The sequence below is a fragment of the Balaenoptera borealis genome (genome assembly GCF_965194805.1).
Source record: "Balaenoptera borealis genome assembly, chromosome: 16".
Taxonomy (NCBI): domain Eukaryota; kingdom Metazoa; phylum Chordata; class Mammalia; order Artiodactyla; family Balaenopteridae; genus Balaenoptera; species Balaenoptera borealis.
The window spans coordinates 87,785,762-87,807,335 of NC_138872.1; the positions used below are offsets into that span (position 1 = coordinate 87,785,762).

Genomic DNA, 21,574 nt, shown 5'->3' on the forward strand with positions numbered 1-21,574 from the left:
GGGCCACGGGGGTGCTGCTAATCAGGCCACAGCTTCCCTTAGGAGCTCAGAGTCCTGTCCAGGTGACTTGGGCCGCATGCAGGACAGGCTGGCCCTGGACCCCGGGCAGAGGGAGGGGTGTGAGCCCCGAGAACAGTGGCTGGCCTGGGCCGAGGCCCTGCAGAGCTCGGTGGCCATGGCAGGAGGCCTGGGGCCTGGAGTCCGGTGACCCCGGCTTCCCATCCCAGCTCTGCGCTCTCCCACGCCAGCTGCCTTCCCCGTGGGGGGCTGGGCCTGCTGCAGCGGCGGGAGGGCGGGGGGCGGTACTTGCTGTGCCGTCAGAACCCTCTGGACTCAGACGTGGGTCAGGCCCGCCCGCCAGCAGGGAGCCATGGGCCTCGAGGGGTCCCAGGACGGAGGCGCTTGGAGCAGGCGGTGCTGCCGGAGGTCTGTCTGTCCACGGGGCACAGGAGCAGGATGGGCTGCCAGACTGGCACAGGCCGCCCCGTGGGCACGGCTCAGGCCCACTGGCAAGGGGGGACTCGGATGAGAGGACCGCTGGGGCTGCGCCTGAGAGCCTCGCTCCCCTTCCAGAGCGTCTCTGCGGCCGTCTTGTCTGCGTGTGCATCTCGGCCCTCCCGGGAGCAAAAGGGGTGTAGTGGGCAGTGCTGGCTGTTGGCTTCGCCCCCCTCTGAAGGGTCTCCATCCCAGAGTGTGCGCCAGCGAGCCGGAGTCTGACCGAGCGCAGGGGGAGCTGCTGCCGGGGCCAGGCCGCCCTCGGGACCCGAGAGCGAGAGCAGAGACCTTTTCGCCGCTGCCGCCTCCGCGCCCTGCCCTCTGCCTGCAAACTCATAAGAAGGAAATTGAATGGCTGAGGCGGGTGCACTTTCAGTGAAACAGAGGCACGGCTGGGCTCTGCAGAGGCCTGGCGTGGCCGGCTGGCCTGCCCCTTGCTTGCTGTGCCCACCCCCTCGGATAAACCAGTCTCCAGATTCGGGGCCGGGACCTGGATCTCCGGAGCCGTGTGCCCATGAACGCGTCTTCGTCCTGGCAGCTCTGCTTCCGGGTGAGGCGCTCTCCCTTACGTAACAGAGTGCGGTTTATTTTTGAGCTGCGCGCCTCCCGCGGAGCTTTCACAGCTGCAACTCCAGGCGGGTTGGGGTTGATGACGGGGAGGTGTGGAGGTCAGAGCCATGCCAGGGCCTCTCGGACGCGGCCGGAGGAGGCCGGGGGCCTGGGTCAGAGAGCGGACGGCGCTGCCCCTTGACCTCCGCTCTGTCCCCGCCTGCACCCCGGGGCCCGTCCTCCACACCTGGGCTCCGGGTGATCGAGTCCGCTCTCCCTGGCGCCCACGTGTCCACCAGCCTCCCTCCTCCCTCCCCAGGGACTTGCAGAGAGCCCTGCGAGGGGCCTGGGAGGGAGAGGGGCCTGTGGGCCGGGGGTGGGAGGGGGTTCGGCTCAGAGGAGAGACGGCCAGCGGGCTGGAGAGCAAGATTCAAAGGGCAGGAGAGGCAAGAGAGGGCCCGGCCGAGTCTGGGCCAGTCATGGGGGCCTCAGGAACCTGTCAGTGCAGACCGGCTCTCTGGGCTGGCGGGGAGGGCAGGGGAGAGGAGCGGAGGGGCCCTTGGCTGGGCCCAGGCGTGAGGCCGTCGGGCCCCAGTGTCTGGTGACACCGTCCCTGGCACAGCCGAGTGGGCTGGGGTGTGCACATGGCGGTGAGGTCTGGGGTGGGTGGCCCGGGAGCTCAGCGGAGCCCTGGCAGCCACTTGTCTGCTCTGCTGGCTCTGCCCGCGTGTGGCCATTGCCAGCAGGTCAGGTCCAAGGCCGGCCGCCAGGCCTTGATGTGACAGTTGTGACTGTACCTGCCGGTGGGCACAGATTGGGGTCACTGCAGGCGCCGGGAGCCTCTGGCCTCTGGGACCGCAGAGGAGCGCCTTGGGAGTGCCCCGCGCAGGCCCCCGTCCCACCAGGGGAAGCCTCAGCTCGCTCTGGGAGAGGCTGAATCAGAGCAATGCCACTTCCAAGGATGAAGGCCTATCTTTTACATATTTAATCCAAACCATTTTGTGAGTTATTCATTCACATTTATGTAAGCGGTTGAGCTACGAGGGTCGTAGGGGGATCCTACGGGGGATCCTTTGGGGCAAGACACCGACTTTGCCCCAAATCAAAGTGGCGCTCATGATCCCTTCCCTGGACTTGCCGCTGGGCGGGCTTTGCTGGAAGCAGCACCCCTCCTGCCCCACGTGGACCAGGCCACCGGGGCCAAATGCCCTCGGCCTCTGGCAGCCCATGTGACCCGGAGGAAGCTCCTGCAAGCCCCACATTCTGGCCCTGCCTCGTGGGCCGTGAGGTGCCTGCCAGGGTCCCGGTGCTGGCACGTGGCAGGTGCGCAGAGCATGGTCCCCGAGGGTGGCAGGTGGCACACCTACCCCGAGCGGGGAGGCCCTGTCTGTCTGTAGGAGTCTGTGAGCTGCGGAACAGGCGGCCTTTTATGCTTGAGGGCAGAGGGGACGCTCCCTTCTCCAAGGTCGGGCTGCATTTATGACCCAACTTTAATTTTTCCCATTGGGCCCCTGAGAGGTACTCAAGGCAGCGCCGTCTGACACGGGGACACGTCACCGCGCGCGCTCGGTCAGTGAGTTTTTCCTCCTGCTGACGCGTCCATCCTAGGTGGTCTGGCTGAGAGACAAGGGAAGAACCTGGGGTTAGAGCGGCCAGTTACCCTTTTGATCTCAGTCTGATTACTCGATCGATCAAAGGCTCCGCGCCCATGTCCCCGATGGAGAGGCTCTCAGCTCCGGAACGGGAGTGTCCGCAGGGCCGTTGGGCCGGGTGATGGATGGGGGCAGGCCGGGCAGGGCGTGTGGCAGGCGGCCGGCCGGCCAGAAGCACAGGCGTCGTGAAGAGGCTGCAGGGCGCAGTGCTAGCATCAGAGCCGGGGGCGGCCGATACCAGGCTGCCCACAGAGCTGCAGGCTGTGTAGACAGGACCTGGGATGTGTGTGCAAAACCCTGGCGCGTTCCAGAGTGTGTGAGAGGTAGGGTAGTAAGGTTGTCGGGAGTTTGGTCCTGGGGTCAGACGGCCCTACCTCCGCCGTGGATCGGCGGCCAAGGGCCAGTCGCGTATGTCCGTGCTTGTGAGGCGGGAGAGACCCTGCCCCCGCCTCGCAGCCCCTTGGCGGCAGCAGAGCGTGTTGGGGCCTGTCGGGTAGCCGAACGGCCCCCCGCCCCAATCCTCAGCCTCCGGCCCTGTGGCATCTAGCTTGATTGTCTAGAATGGGGCAGGGGGGTCTCCCTTTCCTGGAACGCAGGCTCCCTGCCCGCCTTCCCCCTCACCTCCTCCTGGAAGTGACCCTGACTGCATCTGCTCGTCTTAAACCAGCACGAGACACACTGGGTCCTGCGGGTCAGCGTGAGGAGGGGGGACTGTTGTCCCCACCACGGGGCGGGAAGGGCAGGACTCACACCAGGCTGACGGCTCGAGGCCTGGGCTTTTCCACACCCCCTGGGCGGCTCCAGATGGGACCACCGGGAAGCACCTGGCCTCGGAGGCAACTCGTGTGCGTTGAGTGGAGCCGCCTCGCTAATTAACGGGGGGATGAATCAGGGTTTAATTACCGGGAAGACACCTTGGGTGGAGGATTTGTGGGAATTGCTATGTGCCTTCCCGATGGCTTCGCACAGCTGGCTTCTCCCCACGCGGCTGTACACCTGGCAGGGGCAGCAAGTGGGCCTGAGGGTCTCTGTCCTGAGCCACCCAGTTAGAACAGGGCTGGGGGTAAAGGATGGCGGGCCCAGGGGTGCCCTCGCAGACCCCACCACCCAGGGAGCCTGTCTTCTCCCAGCGGTCTGGTCTCTGGGTGGCCGGCGGGGAACCCCAGGCAGCGTGGTCCACATCTCCAGATGACCTCCGCTCTCGCGGCCCCCCCGCCCCGCTGCCTCTCAGCTGGCTGTGCGGTGGACACCAGCCCCGGCAAGGACTTGGCTGCAGACGGGGAAGCGTTTGTCGACTCCTCTGGTTGGTGCGGGCGGACCCAGGGCTGCAGTCTCGGATCGAGGGTCCCCATCTGTGCCCCTGCCTGGAGGAGAGGGGTGAGCCCAGGCTGCTTCCCGGCTTGTCCTCCCCGTCAGGAGCCGCGTGCGGCCTCCTCGCCCCTCAGCCGGCGCCCTCTGCCGCTCTGTGTCTGTCCTTCCGAGACTGGCTGGGGAGCTGAATGCCTCTCTCTTCCCCCTCAGAGCTGAAGAAGCAGGTGGAGAGCGCGGAGCTGAAGAACCAGCGGCTGAAGGAGGTCTTCCAGACCAAGATCCAGGAGTTCCGGAAGGTGTGCTACACACTGACGGGCTACCAGGTGGACATCACCACGGAGAACCAGTACCGGCTGACCTCCATGTACGCCGAGCGCAAGACCGACTGCCTCATCTTCAAGGTAGGACGCAGCTACACACAGCCGTGCACACAGGACGTCGACTGTCCCCCCGACGGGCAGCCGGCCTCCCCGAGCTTGGCACCGCAGCCCTGACCCCTGCAGGAGGCGTCCGCCCCCAGGCCCCTCATGGCCCTCCTCCCTTGGCGTTGGCCCCATCCCTTGGGGGCAGCAGGGCGGGGGCTCCACCTTCAGGAGTGCCCGCGGGAGGGCTGAGTAACGGGGTGAAAGTCAGGATCGGGCCAGGGAGGTGCCCCCAGCGCTGCCAGGCACGCAGCCGGACGACGGCGGACAGGCCGAGGGAGCAGAGCTGCCGAGCCTGTGCCGCTCCTGCGGCCGAGGGCCGTCAGGCTGGGGGGCCCCGGGGAGAGCTTGCTGGGGCTGAGAGGATGGGTTTGGAGCTGTCGCACCTGCTGGCGGGAACCCTCAGCAGATCACGGGCATCTCTACTTGCGGGTCCCCGAGAGCACTGAGCCCCAGACGGGAAGCACACTGCCCACGGCTGCTGCACGCCCGCCGGCTCAGGGCAGGTGCAGAGTGAGCCGAGGACGGGGAGCGAGCCAAAGAGAAGGTAGACAGGGCAGACCGGCCTCACCGTGCAGCGTGCCAGCAGCCCGTGGGGGAGGGGAGGGGCGCTGAGCCGCCTCGGCCTGTGGTAGCTGTGACCCCCCTTGGCCAGCTCACTGGACTCTGTGGGACTCGCGGCCCTTGCCACCCTGGCCCCAGGGCTCAGAAGGGCTTCCCTGGAGAGCCGAGCCTCCGTGGAAGGGTCTCGGCTGAGCTGGCAGGAGCAGAGGCCGGCCCCACGCTGCGTCCCGGCCCTGCCACCTGAGGCTGGCGCACAGGTTCCCGTGGCCGCGGATCGGGCTGGGGAAGGCTCTCAGGTCATGGCGGTTGACTTTATTTTCCCAAAGGTGGTTTTTCAGGCAGGAGGAGGGTTGAAGGCAGAGTTAGAAATAGCTGCGTGCTGCTGCAGGTGAGGGCCCGCAGGTGTGTGCCGGGGTGATGGAGGGTTTGGGCTCAGCCCCCGGGCTCTGCTCCGGGAGATGCGGCCCGGCCCCTGCTGCCGCGTGGGTGGGAGCCGCCTGCCGGTGCCGTTCCATTCAAGGAAAGGCAGGAACTCAGCTCCAGCTTTTTCCCGCAGGGCCTGGCCCCCTTCCTACCTGCTCCCCCCGCGGAATGGGGCTGGAGCCTTCAGAGTGTTCCTGGAAGGATTGTCCCGCGTGAGCTGGCAGCCAGGGCGCCTCTTGAGCTGAGCAGGTGGATGGGAGTTTCCGGAAGCTCCATGTGTGGGCAGGCCGTGTTCATGGCCTTGCTTCTCCTCCCTGCCGTCCTGTCTGCTGTGGTTCACAGGAATTTTCCTCCCCTCCCCTCTAAAGCCCCGGGGAAGGAGAGCACCCCATGGCCAGAAAGAGGAGACTGACCGTACGAACGGCCACAGGGCACAGCTCTGAGCTTGCGGTGCCCGGCGAGCAGTCGCGTTTGCCGGCCGCCCCTCTCCTCCCTGCCTGGCCTTCCTCGGGGCCCAGCCTAACCCAGGGCCTTGCAGGATTGGACTCGGGTGACAGGCAAGATGCCGGACACAGATTCTAGAATCTGTCACACCGAGCTCGAGGCCGGTGTGGCCACTGTGCCTGTCTTAACTGCTGAGCCGGAGTTTCCAAATCTGTAAACCGGGGATGCGGTGACGTCCTCTTGCGGGGGCACACAGAAACCCGTAACCCTGTGAATGCACGGTGTGGCCGGGCCACCACCCCGCTCCTCGCCAGTCCTAGACTTACTCCCCCGAGTGTCCCGAGACCCGAGCCTGGCTCGACTCCCGCCGCAGTGAGGGCTGCGGGCATGGAGGCCGGGCTTCGGCAAGTGACTGCCCCCGACTTGGTGTCCCCCTCAGGGAATGGGCACACGCTTTCCCCACGGGGCTGGTCCTGTGGGTCGTGGCCCCCACGAGGTCCGGCTCGCGTGAGGGCGCCAGTGCCCCTGGGGCCCTGCTGTGCCTGTGCTGACCTGCGGCTCTGAGCCGCTGTCGAGGCCCTGCCGACCGCTGGTGTCCAGGGACGGGCACTCCCTCCGCTCACAGCCCAGAGCCGTAACCGGTGCAGACGTGGCACCACGTCAGGAGGTCCCCGAGGCTGGAGCACCTTCCCGCGGGCACCGTCACCCAGAGTCACGGCCGTGAGTCCAGAGAGGCCCAGGCGGGGCCCTGCTCTCTGGGACACCGACAGGACCGGGGCCCAGGGACCCGGCGGGGAGGTGACCCCTTCCCTGTGCACGTGCACCCGCCCATGTGGAGGGGAGGTGGGGAGCAGAGCTGGGTCCCTGGGCCCTCCACGAGGGGGGGTGCCTTTGTTAGAAGTAATGAACCAGTACTGGTGTGTTATAACTGTAGAGTCCGTGGTTCACCTCGTGTTGTACGGTTCTGCGGCTTTTGACAAATGCGAGCTGTCACGTCCCACAGAACACTTTCACACCCTAAACAGCCCCAGCACCGTGGTCTCTCACTGTCTCCATGGTTTTGCCTTTTCCAGAATGTAGTGGAGGTACACAGCCTGTGGCCTGCTCAGACTGGCTTCTTTCCTTAGTGATTCGCACTTGAGGCGCCTCCAAGGTCTTTTCTTGACTTGATGACTGATTTCTTTTTCACTCAGTAATTTTCCACTGTCTGGACAGACCACAGTTCATTTATACATCACCTGCCGAAGGACATCTTATCTTGGTCGTTTCCAGGTGTTAGCAATTACGGGTAAAGCTGCCGTAAACAGCTTTAAAAACTTTTTCAGCCACTTAAACACGCAAGCTCGCAGGTGGTGCAGAAGCAGGCCGGGAGCTGGATTCGGCCCGCGGCTTAGGGGTTCCCTCCGACCCTCACAGCCCAGCTTGGGCGCGGCCTCCCGGAGAAGCAGAAGCCGCCCTGGGTCCCTTCGTCCTCCCAGCCTGGCCCCGATGAGAGCCCATCCTCGGGGCCCGGCCACTCCCAGCACCTGCCAGGGAGCTGGTCTTGTTCGGGGCCTGGCCCCGGGTCCGGAGTGGGCGGCAGGTTCACGAGGGCCCAGGAGCAGGGGGCAGGGTGAGCGTGAGGCCGGAGAGCCTGCCCCAGCGAGCGGCCCCTCCTCTCATTCTGCTGTGGGTCATCCTGGGCGGTGTGTCTGCTCCTGCGTGCGGCCACCTCAGGGCCTGGCCCTCGGCCCCCTCTGCGTCTGGTGTGGCCCAGGACTGGCAGTGGTCAGTGTCTGCCGGATGGAGATGACTTTTGGGGCATGGCTGTGAGGACGCCCCGTCAGGTCATGGGGCGGCGCTGGACTCTGGGCCAGAGCCACCGAGCTGTGGCACCTTCACGTGGCTTCATCCGTGTGCCGCCAGGGCGTGTGGACGTGTGTGTAGGGGACCCGGCGCTCAGACACGTGCACCTTCCCCTTCTGCCTCCGTCCGGTTGTGCCCGGGTCAGTGCACCTCCTGGGGGGCCCCACAGGCGCCCGCTCCTGAGAAATCAAAATACAGCGCCGAGGGGGGGAGTCCCCGGGCAGGTTTCCGAGGCTGCGAAGTACAGGCATCAGGGAGGCGGCTGGGAGGGTTCCGACCCCCCAGGAGCCGGGCAGCCCCCAGGCCGTGTGTCAGCCCCACCCACCTCGCACCCAGAGCTTTCCCCGTCCGGACAGACCGGCAGAGATCCTGATCCCGCTGCTGGGATCTTTGCCTGCCCCGCGGGGCCCCGGGAGGTGGTGGCCTGAGGCGGAGGGGACTGGGGCCCACGCAGACCCGAGGCCCTGCCCCTCACAACCTCCTCCAGCGCGTCCCTGCTTGCTGGGCCCTGAGGACGGGCAGAGCCGGGTCCGTCCCAAAGTCGTCCAGAGGCTCAGGCTGAGCCCCCCCGTGGCCCCGCTGCCCGCCCTGGAAGGGGCCAGGCGTGCAGGCTCCCTTGAGCGTCCCCGGCTCCCCTTACTCAGGCGGCCCTGCCGGGGGCAAGCGGACGCGGGCCACCTGCTGCCTCTGGACGTGGGCGTGAGCTTCCGGCCGCCTGCTCCTTCCTTTTGAAGCGGCTGGGGACGAGCGGAGCGCGTTTGCGGGCCTGCCCTCACCACGCAGGGAGCAGACCCCTTCCGCCATCCTGGCTTAGGGGGCCCCGCACCCCGTGGGCCCTGCCCTGGCACCGGGCACGGGGACAAACCCCTGCCCTCAGCGTCCTGCCTGCTGGACACAGGCCACCAGCCTCCTGAGCTCCCGGGGCAGGGCGGGAGGGCCGAGAGGGCAGCCCCATGGAGGCGACGTCAGGAGGAGGGAAACTGGGGGGCGGCAGGGGCCTCCCGGGTGTCTTCGGCCCCGACCTGTGCCTCCACGGAGAGAGTCGCCCGGTCCCCGGGCGCAGGTCTGGGGCCGGAGCAGGTCAGCGGGAGGGGCGCCTCGGAGCTGCCGTGGCGACAGCTCTTGGCTGGAGGTGGGAGGTCGCAGGGGCTCAGAGGAGCAGGGACCCCTCACGGCCCCCGGCCTCCCCTCGGCAGGTGCTGACCGGGACCCCGCCCCCCACGCGAGGCCTCTGGACGCTGTAGCGGCCGCACGTCGCTGGGGCTCCTCCCTGTCCGAGGACACCTGGCCTCCGCTGCCCAGCGCTCGCAGCCGCAGGTTGGGACTTGGAGGCTGGCGTTATGCTTTCTTCCTCTTCCTGCACGGCAGAGAGTTGGGACAGCGGCTCCTTGGGGCGAGCTGAGAGCAGAGGGCCTGTGATGGGGCACCGTGGCCCCGGCCTCCCGGTGGCTGAGCGGGGCCGACCAGCCGGGTCCGGGCGGCGAGCAGGTGGCAGGCAGCCCCTCGTGGAGCAGGGGACTGGCCCCTGGGGCCGGTTCCTTGGCAGGTGGCTTCCTGGAAGCTTCATCCACAGGTTGGGGCCTTTGTATTGGGAGAGGGGCTGGTCCGAAGCCGGGACCCCCCCTCGCTGAGGCTGGGCAGGGAGGTCCTTCCCCATCTCCGTTCTGCCGTCTGTCCCAAGACCCTGGCTTGGAGTCTGTGGTTTGACGGAGGTCAGGCATTGGGAGCAGCAACTGATGCAGTGACACCCCCCCACCCCCCGTCCGTGCACGAGCGCCGAGATGACCCCGGGAAGGAGGCGGGAGGAGGGTGGCTCCGCGGGCACCCGTGTCCCCACAAGGACTTCAGCCCCAGCGGCTCAGACCTGTTGGACCCCAAGCCGGCGGGAGGCCTGGGCCTGGCCATTCCAACCCCCAGGCCACTCCCTGAGGTGCTCTAGGATCTGGTGACATCTTGTAATTGAATACAGGTCACCTGTGATGGGGCCGAGGAGCAGGCAGGTGAGATGCAGGTGTGGGTGACTTCCGGGCCGCCCGGGGCTGGGTGCTGGCTGGGCTCCCAGCCCCACGCTGCCCCTGGTGGGCGCCGAGGCAGGGGCTTGGGTCTGGGGGGGGCGGTGGGCTCCAGCGGGCAGGCAGGCGAGTGGGGCAGGCGGCCCTCCCCTGCCCGGCAGCTGCTGGCGGGTCCATTCGCTGAGGAGAGCCATGTCCCGCAGCTCTCCCCCCGGCCCACCAGACCCACCCCAGGGTGGAGACAGCCAGCAGGGTCAAGCCAACCCTGGGTTTAAATCCCAGCAGCCCCTCGGCCAAGGGTCCTGGTCTCCCAGGAGGTGCTCGTGAGGGGCGAGGCTTGCAGTGCCGGTGGCCGGCGACCTCGGGCCAGCTGCTGGGCCGGGAGGCCGTCGGGTGTTGTTTGGCTGTAGCCCTGCCCGCGTCAGGCCTGGGATGCGGTCTTGCCCAACCTCCCCGCCCTCCGTGGTTCACCTCCATGTTCATAGAACAATCAGGCCTCCAGGTGCTCAGACTTAACTGGTCTCCCCTTCACCTTACGGACGAGGAGGCAGACCTCCCGGGAGGGCAGTGGCCCCGGTCACTCCACGCCAAGAGTCCAGGAACTCGAGTTGGAGTGTCTGTTCTGAGTTGTCTGCGGGACAGGGAAAGGGGGGTTTGCTTTGTCTTCTTTTGTTTTTGAAGCGGGAGATGCTGGCTTCAGGGCCCTCGGCCTCTGCCTCCGCCTCCTCATCCTCATCCATCCGTAGACCCGACCTGACTGTGACCCGGTCGTGCAGGTCCCTTCCCACCCGGCTCAGCCCGGGAGGCAGCCTGGGAGCCGTCCCCTCCTGGGCTGCAGCGAGCCTCCAGGCCCCCAGCTGGCGAGGAGCTGGACAGCGGCCCCCGGACTCAGAAAGCCCTGGGGCTCCCAGAACGGCTGCCCCGGGAAGGAGGGCCGATAACCCGGTTGTCTGGATGCGGTTTTCCCATTGCCCACGTGGCATGGTTCACGGACGAAACCTCCACTCCTACCTGGGCCCGGTCACAGACTGCCTAGGGACCGTGTCCCCTTTGACAGGCCTGGTGGGAGGGCGCGGGGCCTTGCAGCGGCCCAGCTCTGGTCTCCGCGCCGCCGGCCAGTGCCGCTGTGCGGTCAGCCGGGGCCTGGCTCAGAGAGGACGGCGAGCCGGCCCCGCCAGGAAGTGGGGGGCTGACAGGCTGCGCCAGGGGGCCGGCCGGGCAGACAGCGTCCTTTCTCCTTGGCTTTCTTCCCTGACAGGCGGTCGGGACCGTTCACGGACTCCTGTCTGAAGGAGCCGACTTGTGGGGCCTCCAGGCTCCTGCTGTAACAATGCGCTCTAGGTAGACACTGTAATTTGAACTTGCCTGTCTTGGCTCCGCTGAATTTCAAGTGCGTTGCTCGGAACGCATGCTGACTTGAGAGCCTCTCGAATCTGGCTGGGCGGGTGTTGCAGTGCCTCAGGATGTTGGAGGGGCCACACAGATTGCTCTGGCCCCGTCCCATCTGCCCGGACACACCTGCCTCCTGGGAGGAGGGTGAGAGCCAGGGCTCGGCTTTATCCGGAGGGCCCCCCAGCAGAGCTGCTGCTGCCCGTGTTTGCCGGGCCCTTCTGTGGAGCGGGGTGGGCTTGTGGGGGGGGTCTGGAGTTAGGTCCGGGAGCCGTGGGGATCCCAGGGCACGGCCCTCAGCACAGGGCAAGGAGAGGCTGGCGACGTCGGGATGAAAGTTGACAAAGACGGATAAAGAACCGGCCGACGGGCTTCCCTGGTGGCACAGTGGTTAAGAATCCACCTGCCAATTCAGGAGACATGGGTTCCAGCCCTGGTCCAGGAAGATCCCACATGCCACAGAGCAGCTAAGTCTGTGGGCCACAACTACTGAGTCTGTGCTCTAGAGCCCGCGAGCCACAACTACTGAGCCCGCGAGCCACAACTACTGAAGCCTGCTCGCCTAGAGCGCATGCTCTGCAACAAGAGAAGCCACCTCAATGAGAAGCCTGTGCGCCGCAACTAAAGAAAGCCCGCACGCAGCAATGAAGACCCAAAGCAGCCGAAAATAAATAAATAAATTTATCAGAAAAAAAAAGAGTCGGCCGACTTGGCGTAGAGGGAGTGCTGTGTTCGGGCTCACTGGAGGCGGTCGGGAGGAGCCTGACCAGGGTTGGACTACATGACAGCGTCTCCCCAAGAAAATGTACCGTTTCCTTCCTGTATCCCTGGGCCCCTGGCAGTGTGAGGCAGTGTGGAAGAGCTGGTTTCAGTTCCATCATCTCGTGCAAAGGCCCTGTGGTCCAGGAGGCCTGGGCAGCCTCAGGACTGAAGCAAGGCCATGGGACTGAACCCCAGGGGTTGCAGAGGAGCCTGGTCTAAGGGAAGGCTGGTGAGGGCCGCAGCCTGGAAGTTTCAGCAGCGTTGGCTCTTTGTCCCGAGAGCGGTGCAAACTCATTCGGGAGTTTTTAAGAATAGGGAGTCGAGGGCTTGATTTGACATTCGGAAGTGAATGTGGGGAGGTGGTGAGTGGAGCACGCAGTCCGTGAGCCTTGCCCTGGCCCTGCAGTTGCAGCGGCAAACCCTCTTCCAGCTGGTCCTAGTGGGGGCGGGGAGGGCGGTGCACGTGGGGAGGGCGTCCGGCAAGCATGGGGAGCTGTCAGACCCAGGCCCTGGTTCGGGATGCCCAAGGGCCCTGAGCAGGCCTGGGGCCCACGTTGCCTTTCTCACTGCCCCCACTTACCTGTCAACGAGACACAGGCTCACAGGTATGTGCGGCTTCCTAGTTATGAAAGCAGCTGTAGAAGATCCGTCAAACTCAAGTGTGCAGGGAACGCTGTCAGTCTCACGCGTGGGTCCTGGGCAGAGGTCACAGGCCCCTCTCCTTCTCAGAAGTGTCGTGGCCATGGGGGAGGAAGATGTGGGCTTTTCCAAGGTAAGACCACGTGATGGACACTGCTGTGTGGGTCAGCTTGGGCCGCCGTAGACCACGCCACAGACCAGTGGCTCGGACGGCAGTCTGGAGCCTGGACGTCCGAGACCAGTGCCATCAGGTCGTTCCAGGCTCGCAGATGGTCACCTTCTCTGTGTGTCCTCATGTGGATTCCTTGTGCACGCACTGGGGGGCGGCAGAGGTGGGGTGCAGAGAGCCCTCTGTGTCTCCTCTTCTCGTAAGGACGCCAGTCCTCTTGGATCAGAGCCCCATCCTGATGGCCTCATTTTACCTTCATTACCTCATTAAGGGTCCTGTCTCCAGATACAGTCGCTTGGCCGGGGGGGCCCTCAACACATGAATTTGAAGGAGTGTGGTCCAGCCCGCAACTGTATGCAGCACCTCCCTTGTTTCATCAGTGTGTATTCGATGGTCATACAAGTCTGTTCACGTCTATGAAGCTGGTGACTTTGATTCTCTAGGCCTGGAGAGATCAGAGCCTGAAGGGGAGACCCAGCGCCCCGTGGGGGGAGGGTAGCAAAGGTCAGCTCGGTGTTTGCTGGGCCTGGGCCCCTCATTGGGCTTTAGTGACCCCTCAAACCAGAAACCTCTCAGCAGCAGGGGGCCCCACCGAGAAACGCCCCCCAGCCCCACCCCAGAGAGCCGGTTGCCTCCTTGTCCTCGAAGATGGCCCCTAGGGGGCTTTGCCCGAATCCTTCACACGCACCAGACCCTCGGCCAGTTCCTGCGCCCCCCCCCCGCATCCCCCGCCAGCCCATCACCCCACCCATTCCCTCCAGGCACCAGGCCTCACCTCGTCCCCACCCACACCCCCGCCTCACCCAGAACTTGGCTCAAGAGACCCTCGGACCAGCTCCTTCCCCAGGCCCAGGGCAGTCATCCTTCCCTGGTCACAGGGACACCTGGCTCGGGGCCATCAGCCTGGAGAGGGCCTGCCAGCTCACAGGCACCTCTGCCAGCCTGTAAGGACCCCGGGGCTGGCGCCATCCGCTGCTGGACTGGACCCCGATCCCGAGGCCCTACAGGGTCACTGGGTGCCATTATTCCAGCCCATGGAGCCACCAAGACCCCAGCGCAGGACCACCTGCTCTTCCCTGGGGTTGGGCCTCTGCTTCCGAGCCGAAGCCAGAGGGCCCGGGCCAGGCGCAGGCAGGAGCACCGCTGTGAGACGGCGCCTTTGCGTGTCTCGCCGTGGCCGTCCTCGGTGTGGACGCCGAGTCTCCGGGGCAGCCAGTCCTGATGCGCTGTGCGGACTTGATTAGTTCACGTCAGAGTCTGTGGAAGGCACCCCTCCGGGAGCCCGTATGAGCAGCCCCTGGTTGCCAGGAGGACCGGCCTCCTCGGTGAGGTGGCGACGTTAACGGAACGGCCTTCTTCAGCCTCGCAGCTCCTCCTGGGCCGTACAGAGACTCCCCTTCCTGGCCGGCCCCTCCTCCGGTGCGCCACTGTTGTAAATAATGTTAAAGCACTTTTTTCCAAGGAGACCGAAGGGAGCGTGGGGCTGGAGTGGGGGATGTGTCCTGAGACCGGGCACAGCACGGCCGCTGGTACGGGCGCCGCAGAGCTGAGGGCCGGGCCGGCCTCTGCTGTCCGTCTTGGGGGCACAGCTGTGGCACAGGGGACAGGACGCTGTGCAGGGCCCGGGGGGAGCCCCCTCGGGGAGCTAGGGTCTCAGAGGGCCTCCGGGGGGTCTGCGTGTGGGCTGCCCCCGCTGGGGTCAGGAGGCACGCGTGCCAGGTCCAGGGTGGGGGCCCAGGTGGAGCGGGCCCCCCTGGCCAGCCCTGCCCCTCAGGCCCGCCCAGTCACGGCTCTCCCCTCTGGCTTCACTGAGACACGGGGACGGCTTCGTCCCCCCAGCCACGTGGAGCCTCGGCCTTGGGCCCCAGGCTGGCGGATGGAAAGTGGTCCTGCCGTCACCCGTGGGAGGAGCGGCGACAGGACTCCTGGTCTGGGCTCTAGTGGCTTCTCTTTTCCGCAAGGTCTCTCTTGTGATCGTCGGTGCGAGGCGCACAGAGCGCCCACCAAAGACGGGCGGAGACCCCCCGGCGAGTGGCCGTGGAGCTGAGCCTCGGCATGCACCTCCGTCCTGCGGACACGGCAGGGCCCCAGGGGCTCGGAGAAGGGAGGTGACCAGGTGCGGCTGGTAGCTCACCTGTGAACCGGAGCCCCGGGGTTCGGGGGGTGAGGCACCTGGACCGGGTGCTGGTCCCCCGGGCAGTGGGGCTGGCACACACCCAGCTTCCCCAGGGCCAGGGCCGTGTTGGGGGCTGGGCTTCCCCTTACGCTGGGAGAGGGGGTTTGGTTTTAGGGTCAGAAATTCTTAGATAAAGACAGATGTTTAAAATCCCCAGGGTCGGCAGGGGTCTGGGACAGGTTTACGGCTGAGGGAAGAAGCTTTGAGGAGGGTTTGGGCAGGTGGGCGGGGGCTGATCTCCCGAGGAGAGTGTCCCAGGCCAGAGTTGACGAACTTTGTGTGTGAGGGACCAGCTTGTGAGTATTTTCAGCTTTGCAGGCCACGTCGGCTCTGTCGCAGCTGTTCCGCTCTGCCCAGGTCACGCACAAGCAGCGGGAGGCGGCGTGGACCCGAGGATCGCGACCACGTGCCTGTGATGCTTCCTTTACAGAACAGCCAGCGGGTTTGGCCTACGAACCATAGTTTCGCTGACCCTGTTCTAGGAGAGCAGGGTCTGCTTGCCAATGACCACGGCAGCTTCCCAAGTTAGGGAGTCATTTCGCGTGTGTCTGTGACAGATTCAGGTGCACCGGGCTGAGCCGTGCGGTCCCTGCAACCCCTGCCCCTCGTCCTCAGGGGTCTGTCCTCTACTGGACGAGTGAGAAAAGCGGGTCCCCTGCTGTGGTCTGACCCTCCAGAGCCCTTCCTGGGGCCCCAGCCCCTACGTCTGGCCCGTCCCCCCTCTGCAGCAGCCACGCGGAGGCCAGGGTTGCGACTCGGCTCAGCATGGCCTCTGGCTGCCCTCACCTTTGTTGCTCCCGGTGGGCTCTGTGGACCCCTGACTGGATTTTAACCGGCTCCCCAGCCCCTCTTCCTTCTTCCCTGCTCTGCTGACACCCACCTGGCGATGGGCCAGGCTGCCGGGCTCTGGGTGCCTTAACTCCTGCCCCGCCTCCCTTTCCCCGCAGTGGGCTGGGGAGGGTGGCGCCCCTGGTCCTGCATCTGCCGGGGCTGGCGTGGCCGTGGTGTCTGACTCTGGATCCCCGCCCCTGCCTGCGGACGGGCCTCGGGCTCAGCCCACCCCAGACGTGGACGAGGGCTCGGTGTCCCTGTTTTGTCTCTGTTGAATTCATTTTCATAGTTGCTCTATTTATAGCAAGGAGTGTTTGTTTTCATGTTACGGTGGTAACATAAAGCTTCTTTTCAAGCTAAGTCTATTTAAGTTGATAAAGATGGTTGATTTAAAGAAAAACATTAAGTAAATGACAGAGCTGGCAGGCGGCATCCACAGATGCCTGCCACCTAGAAACCTGCCGTGGGCTCACTCGTTCGCTCCCCAGCAAGGCCTGCGACGTGGCACGACTCCTTTGTCACACAGACGAGGTTTCGCACGTTTGGAAAGGCGAGCCAGCTCACAGCTAGTGGCAGCCAAGCCAGCGTGGCTCCAAGGCCTGTCCCACGGCAGGTGCAGAGCCACAGCGGGCGAAACACACAGACTCTGGGGCTGGGGGCCCCACCGAACTCCCCAGGACAGTGAGGCCGGGCAGGAGCCGGGATGGAGCGGGGGAGGTGGTGGTCAGCCCGAGGCCGCCACGGCCTCTGGGACTGAAAAGAGGAAGCCCCTCTGCGTCATCTCTTTATACGCAGCGCGAAGCCTATGCTCGCTCTCGGGGCTGGGCCCGGTGGACCCTGTGGACCGGGGGCCGGGGCGAGTCCGGGCTGGTCTCGGGAGGGCCGGGCAGGACGCTCGCAAACCAGGCACCGCCCCATCCGTCTCCTGCAGCCTCAGCTCCTCCCACATGCTCCCGTCCACTCCGCTCGAGGCTCACTGGCCGCCAGGTTCCTCCTGGACTCGCCGAGTGTGCTGCCTCAGGACCCTTGTATGTGCCCTCGCCCTTCCCTGGTCCCTGAGCGCCTCGTCCAGGGCTTTGCTCAGAGGCCGCCTCGTGCACAGGCCTGTTGTGACTGTCCTGTCCAGAGGAGCCATCACTCTGTCCAGGGCCTCCCCTGCTTCGTGTTTTGGCTGTTGTATCGCGTACCTGTTTATTTTCTGTCTACGCCACTGGAATACAGACGCTCGACAAGAGCAGTAACTGTCCCATTTGTTTGCAGTTGTGTCCTCAGCACCCAGGACAGAGCAGTGCCTGGCCCATAACAGGCGCTCAGTCGGTCCTGGGTGGGTGGGTGGGTGGATGGACAGATGGACGATGCGGAAGGAAGCGATGGGCTGTCTGCAGGCCCTGGGAGGCTCACGGGAGGGGCAGACGCTGGGCGGGCCTCGAAGGCCGGGGAGGTCTCGGGGGAGGAAGGCTCCACAGGCAGCGGACCCAGCGCAGGGCGGTCTGAGCCGGGGAAGCACGACTCTCCCGGGGGCGCAGGGGGCGCAGTGGCCACAGTGCAGGCGCGGCGCTGCTGTCCGTGTCTCTGGCCTGTGTCCAAGGCAGGTGGAACTGCAGGGAGGGCGGGGGGTGGGTCTCGCCTGCCGCGATGGACCCGCTGTCAAGTGCGTGCCTGGCTGGCCGAGCGCTAGGCTCTCTGCGTGCGTTTCTCGTCTGTCCACCCAGCAAGCTCTGAGGTGGACCGTCCCTGTTCCACACGAGGGGACAGAGACTCAGAAGCATTGGCTGCCCAAGGGGGCTTGGGGCCAGGCTGCCGGCCTTGGAGAACATGTCACCCTCCGTCCCCACTCACACGGCAGTGCCCTGATCTCGTGCATCACCTCCCAGAGGTGACACCTGGGCCAGCAGCCGTTGCCACACACTGTCCTGCATCTTCTGAATCGCAGTGCATGGGTCATGAGGAGTTTCTAGAACCTGAGAATGCTGGCGCTCAGACCCGCCCAGAGCTGCTCTAAGCCAGCAGGTGGGTGAACCCCCGCCCCCTTGAGGCTGGCGCCTGTACAGCTCCAGAGCGGCGGGGAGGGGCGTGCGGGTGTGGCCAGGGGTGTAGCCGCCCGCCCTGCTGTGCGGGCACCCGGCCTCCCGCACCCTCAGAAGCCTGGGATCTGGGAGGGAGACTGCAGAGACAGGTCCCTGTGGCCACTCCTGCCCCCTCTCCACTCAGCGTGAGATGGGGCCACGGTGCCACAGCCCCGATGCCAGCCTGCCAGCTCTGGCACCCAGGGGCCTGGTGCGTGTGCTCTGGGACCCCCGCCGTTAATGATGGGAGCTCCGGCAATGATTTCCGCAGCCCTCAGCCTAACCCCATGGTGAGGAAAATCAAGTTGAAGTTAAATTTCAAATGTTAAACCAACCAATTAAAAACAATCACATGGAAACATGCATTTTGAAAACACCATTGTTTGTTCTGTCGTAATTAACGTAAAGCAGGGAAGGAGGTTTGGGCTGTGCCGGGCGGCCGGGTCCAGCGCCGACACTGCGCCCGTGACACGCCCCAGCCTCTGGCAGGTGCAGGGCAGGAGGAGGAGCCCAGCCCCAGAGCCTTCCTCTGAGCCCAGACCTGCAGGTCCCGGACCCCCCCTGTGTTGCTGGCCGGGAGCCTGAGAGGGTGCCGAGCTAGCACTTCTGACCGGGTGCCAGTGTCCTGGGACAGGGTGTCCCCTAACCCAACCCAGCCCCAAGATGAGGCCCAGCCTGGTTGTCCCCCTGGATGCACCCTTTCTCTCCAGCGCTTCCTTCCCACTCTTCCTCCTGGTTCGGCCTCCCTCTCCTTTCTCTCCCTGGCAGCCTGACTGGCTGCACTTTAGATCAGCGCAGGAGCCCACCTGGGGGGCCTGGGTAAGAGGCCATGTTTGTGCAGGACGGGCTGTGTCCACTGGTCAGGGGCCAGTGAGGAATAAGAGTGGATCAGCCAGTACTACCCAAAGCCATCCACAGATTCAATGAGATCCCTATCCAATTACCCATGGTATTTTTCACAGAACTAGAACAAAAAAATCCTAAAAATTATATGGAACCATAAAAAGCCCAGAATTGCTAAAGCAATCCTGAGAAAAAAGAACAAAGCTGGAGACATAACCCTCCCAGACTTCAGACAATACTACAAAGTTACAGTAATCAAAACAGCATGGTATTGGCACAAAAACAGACATATGGATCAATGGAAAAGGAATAAACCCACTCATCTACGGTCAATCTACGACAAAGGAGGCAAGAATATACAATGCACAAAAGACAGTTCCTTCAGCAAGTGGTGTTGGGAAAGTTGGACAGCTGAATGTAAATCAATGAAATTAGAACACACCATACAGAAAAATAAACTCAAAATGGCTTAAAGACTTAAATATAAGATACGACAACATAAAACTCCTAGAACACAGGCAAAACGTTCTGTGGCATAAATCGTAGCAATGTTTTCTTAGATCAGTTTCCCAAGGCAGTAGAAATAAAACCAGAAATAAATAAGTGGGACCTAATCAAACTTACAAGCTTTTGCACAGCAACGGAAACCATAAACAAAATGAAAAGACGACATACAGACTGGGAGAAAATATTTGCAAATGATGTGACTGACAAGGGCTTACTTTCCAAAATATACAAACAGCTCATACAACTCAATAACAAAAAAACAAACAACCCAGTCAAAAAATGGACAGAAGACCTAAATAGACATTTCTCCAAAGAAGACATACAGATGACCAACAGGTACATGAAAAGATTTTCAGCATCACTAATTATTAGAGAAATGCAAACCAAAACTACAGTGAGGTATATCATCTCACACCGGTCAGAATGGCTATCATCGAAAAGTCGACAAATAATACACGCTGAAGAGGGTGTGGAGAGAAGGGAACCCTCCTACACTGTTGGTGGGAATGTAAATTGGTGCAGCCACCATGGAGAACAGTATGGAGGTTCCTTAAAAAGCTAAAAATAGAGCTACCATATGATCCAGCAGTCCCACTACTGGGCATATATCGGGACAAAACCATAATTTGAAAAGATACATGCACCCCAATGTTCACTGCAGCACTGTTTACAATAGCCAAGACATGGAAGCAACCTAAATGTCCATCGACAGATGAATGAATAAAGAAGGTGTGGTACATACATAGAATGGAATACTACGCAGCTGTAAAAAAAGAATGAAATAATGCCATTTGCGGCAACATGGATGGACGAGATTATCATACTAAGTGAAACAAGTTAGACAAATATCATTTATCACTTATATGTGAAATCTAAAATATGATACAAATGAACTTACTTACGAAACAGAAACAGACTCACAGTGCATGGGCAAAGAAAACAAACTTAAGGTTACCAAAGGGGAAAGGGGGGTAGGTGAGGGATAAATTAGGAATTTGGGATTAGCAGATACAAACTACTGTATTTAAAATAAACAGCAAGGTCCTACTATAGAGCACAGGGAACTATATTCAGTATCCTGTGATAAACCATAATAGAAAAGAATATGAAAGAGAATATATGTAAACGTATAACTAAATTACTTTGCCGTACACCAGAAACCAACACGTTGTAAATCGACTATACTTCAATAAGAAATTTTAAAAATAAACTAAAAAAAAATGAGTGGTTCGTCCACCTCCAGAAGCGTCGCCAGGCACTCAGGACGTGGTACCGCCTGCAAGGGCCGGGCAGTAAGCTGTCCTTCCCCCGTCACCTCGCCTGGGATGGAGACGCGGAGCCACGCAGACAGAGCCCCTGGCACAAGCTGATGCTGGAGAGGTCGTCCTTGCAGGGACCTTGTTGGGGAGAAGGGAGTCCTCAGGGCATCCTGGAGTCCGGCCGCCCCGCCCCCCTTGCCCAGACAGGCCCCCGGAGCTGTCTGCAGCGGGGGCTCCTACAGGCACTCGGGAGGTGCTTGTTGGAAACGCATGGGCCCCGTGGGGGTGACCGGCGGGTGTGAGGAGAGGCCGGAGGCAGGGGTCAGGACACCTGAGCGACTGGTCCGCTGGCTGCCCTGGGGGAGGATGCTGGGGGCGGGGCATGGCCCATGCCTGCCCAGACCGATCATCCTAGATCTCGGGCGCCAGGCCTGACGTGGCAGGAGGCACCGCATCCTCCTGCCCACGGGGTGAGGAGGTGGCCCTCAGCCCGTCAGCCAAGCCCTGAAGGTGTCCTGCAGGCGCAGGGGGAGGCTGGGTCTCCCCCTCGTCCCCCACTCTGACTGCCCCAGGCCTTCTCTGACGGTTGGCTGGCGACGCTGCTCATGGGAGGTTGATCCCCTTTGGTGAGTTCCATCCTGGTGGTGCCGATGGTCTCCTGGGAGAACGCCAGACCCTCCAGGGAGGGGCACGCGGAGAGCCGTAGGCGAGGCAGAGGGCGGGCCCCGCCGGGCAGGGTGGGACCTTGGGTGCATGACACACAGGCCCTCGGCCGGCGCTCAGAGGAGCTCAGCGGTGTCGGGCCCGAGGACGTGGAGGCCTGGGCGGGCGCGGAGGTGCTCCGGGCGCCCGCTGGTGACGAGGGCCTCGGCAGGTCAGCAGGCGGGTGGGTGAACGTGCCCGGTGCGCGGGGGCAAAGCTGGCAGTCGCTTCGCGTGACAGTCACTGTGCGCGGGCGGCGCTGCAGGGCAGCCCAGGGGAGCCCGTGACGAGGGCGGTGGGCAAAGCCGTGTGTTTCCCCGATGCCTTCGGGGCGGGGGCTCGCGCAGACCTTTCTGGGGGCCGTGCCGGGAGGCTGGCCCGAGGGCTGTGTGCAGGTCCCTGGATGGCAGGGCGCCCAGGGATTGCAGAGGGTGGCGGGGGCTTGCTCTGCCCAGCCAGAAGCGGGTCTCGGGGGCCGGGAGGGACTGCGCCCCCAGACCCCCGAACTCCTGCC

General features: G+C 63.5%; 1 protein-coding gene across 8 annotated transcripts in view; it reads left to right on the top strand.

Annotated features, from left to right (window-relative positions):
• MAD1L1 (mitotic arrest deficient 1 like 1) overlaps positions 1 to 21,574 on the top strand; it is a 330,462-nt gene that overhangs the window by 290,768 nt on the left and 18,120 nt on the right. For all 8 annotated transcript variants that reach the window (XM_082360973.1, XM_082360972.1, XM_082360971.1 and 5 more), the window contains one exon: positions 4,218 to 4,408. In XM_082360973.1, the coding sequence (XP_082217099.1) occupies positions 4,218 to 4,408 (191 nt within the window). The remainder of the gene's footprint in view (positions 1 to 4,217; positions 4,409 to 21,574) is intronic.